This window comes from Galeopterus variegatus, unplaced genomic scaffold (assembly GCF_000696425.1).
Source record: "Galeopterus variegatus unplaced genomic scaffold, G_variegatus-3.0.2 Scaffold44886, whole genome shotgun sequence".
NCBI lineage: Eukaryota > Metazoa > Chordata > Mammalia > Dermoptera > Cynocephalidae > Galeopterus > Galeopterus variegatus.
In genome coordinates, this window is record NW_007770997.1 from 1 (window position 1) to 705 (window position 705).

Consider the following 705-nt stretch of genomic DNA (forward strand, 5'->3'; position numbering starts at 1 on the left):
CTTCTGCAGAAGGGCCCTCTTTTGCTGTGTTCAGTTGTAAACTAGTAGAAGTCTCCTTTGGCCTAATGCTATCTACACCATATCTAACAGAAATTTCTCAAAGTGCCTGGATGCTGATGGCATCCTTCTCTGTTTATTAAAAACTGATAAAAAAAAAAAAACCCTCCCCTAATTGTATATTTCTTAGGTCATGCCAGTAGGTCTTGGGGAGGGAAGAAGTTAAACACATAGACTCAAATGAGCCTTTTGAAGAGAAACTCCTATGCCATTTTCTTTATTGGTCAAAGAGATATATGGATTTACCTGTGAAATGCTTTCACGAAGCCTAGCTGTATTGTATCTCCCACTTTTCTTTTACCTACCAAATGTTTCTGTTTCTGTAATAGATGATTCAACACGTGTTCCTCTTGGAGAAAGCAAGGACTACATCAATGCTAGTTACATTAGAATAGTCAATTATGGAGAAGAATATTTTTATATTGCTACCCAAGGACCACTGCCAGGCACCACAGATGACTTTTGGCAAATGGTTTTGGAAAATAATTCTAATGTTATTGCCATGATAACCAGAGAGATAGAAAGTGGAACTATCAAATGCCACCATTACTGGCCCATTTCTCTGAAGAAGCCTTTGGAATTGAAACACTTCCGTATCTTCCTGGAGAACTACCAGATACTTAAATATTTCATCATTCGAGTGTTACA

The 705-nt window shown here is 37.7% G+C and overlaps 1 protein-coding gene across 1 annotated transcript; it reads left to right on the top strand.

Annotated features, from left to right (window-relative positions):
- Positions 1–310: 310 nt before the first annotated feature.
- LOC103584126 (tyrosine-protein phosphatase non-receptor type 20-like) lies at positions 311–699 on the top strand (the record flags this gene model as incomplete). The annotated part of the gene is made up of 1 exon (XM_008565239.1): positions 311–699. A coding segment is annotated over exon 1 (389 nt), but the record flags the coding sequence as incomplete, so codon positions are not given.
- Between the last annotated feature and the right edge of the window lie 6 nt (positions 700–705).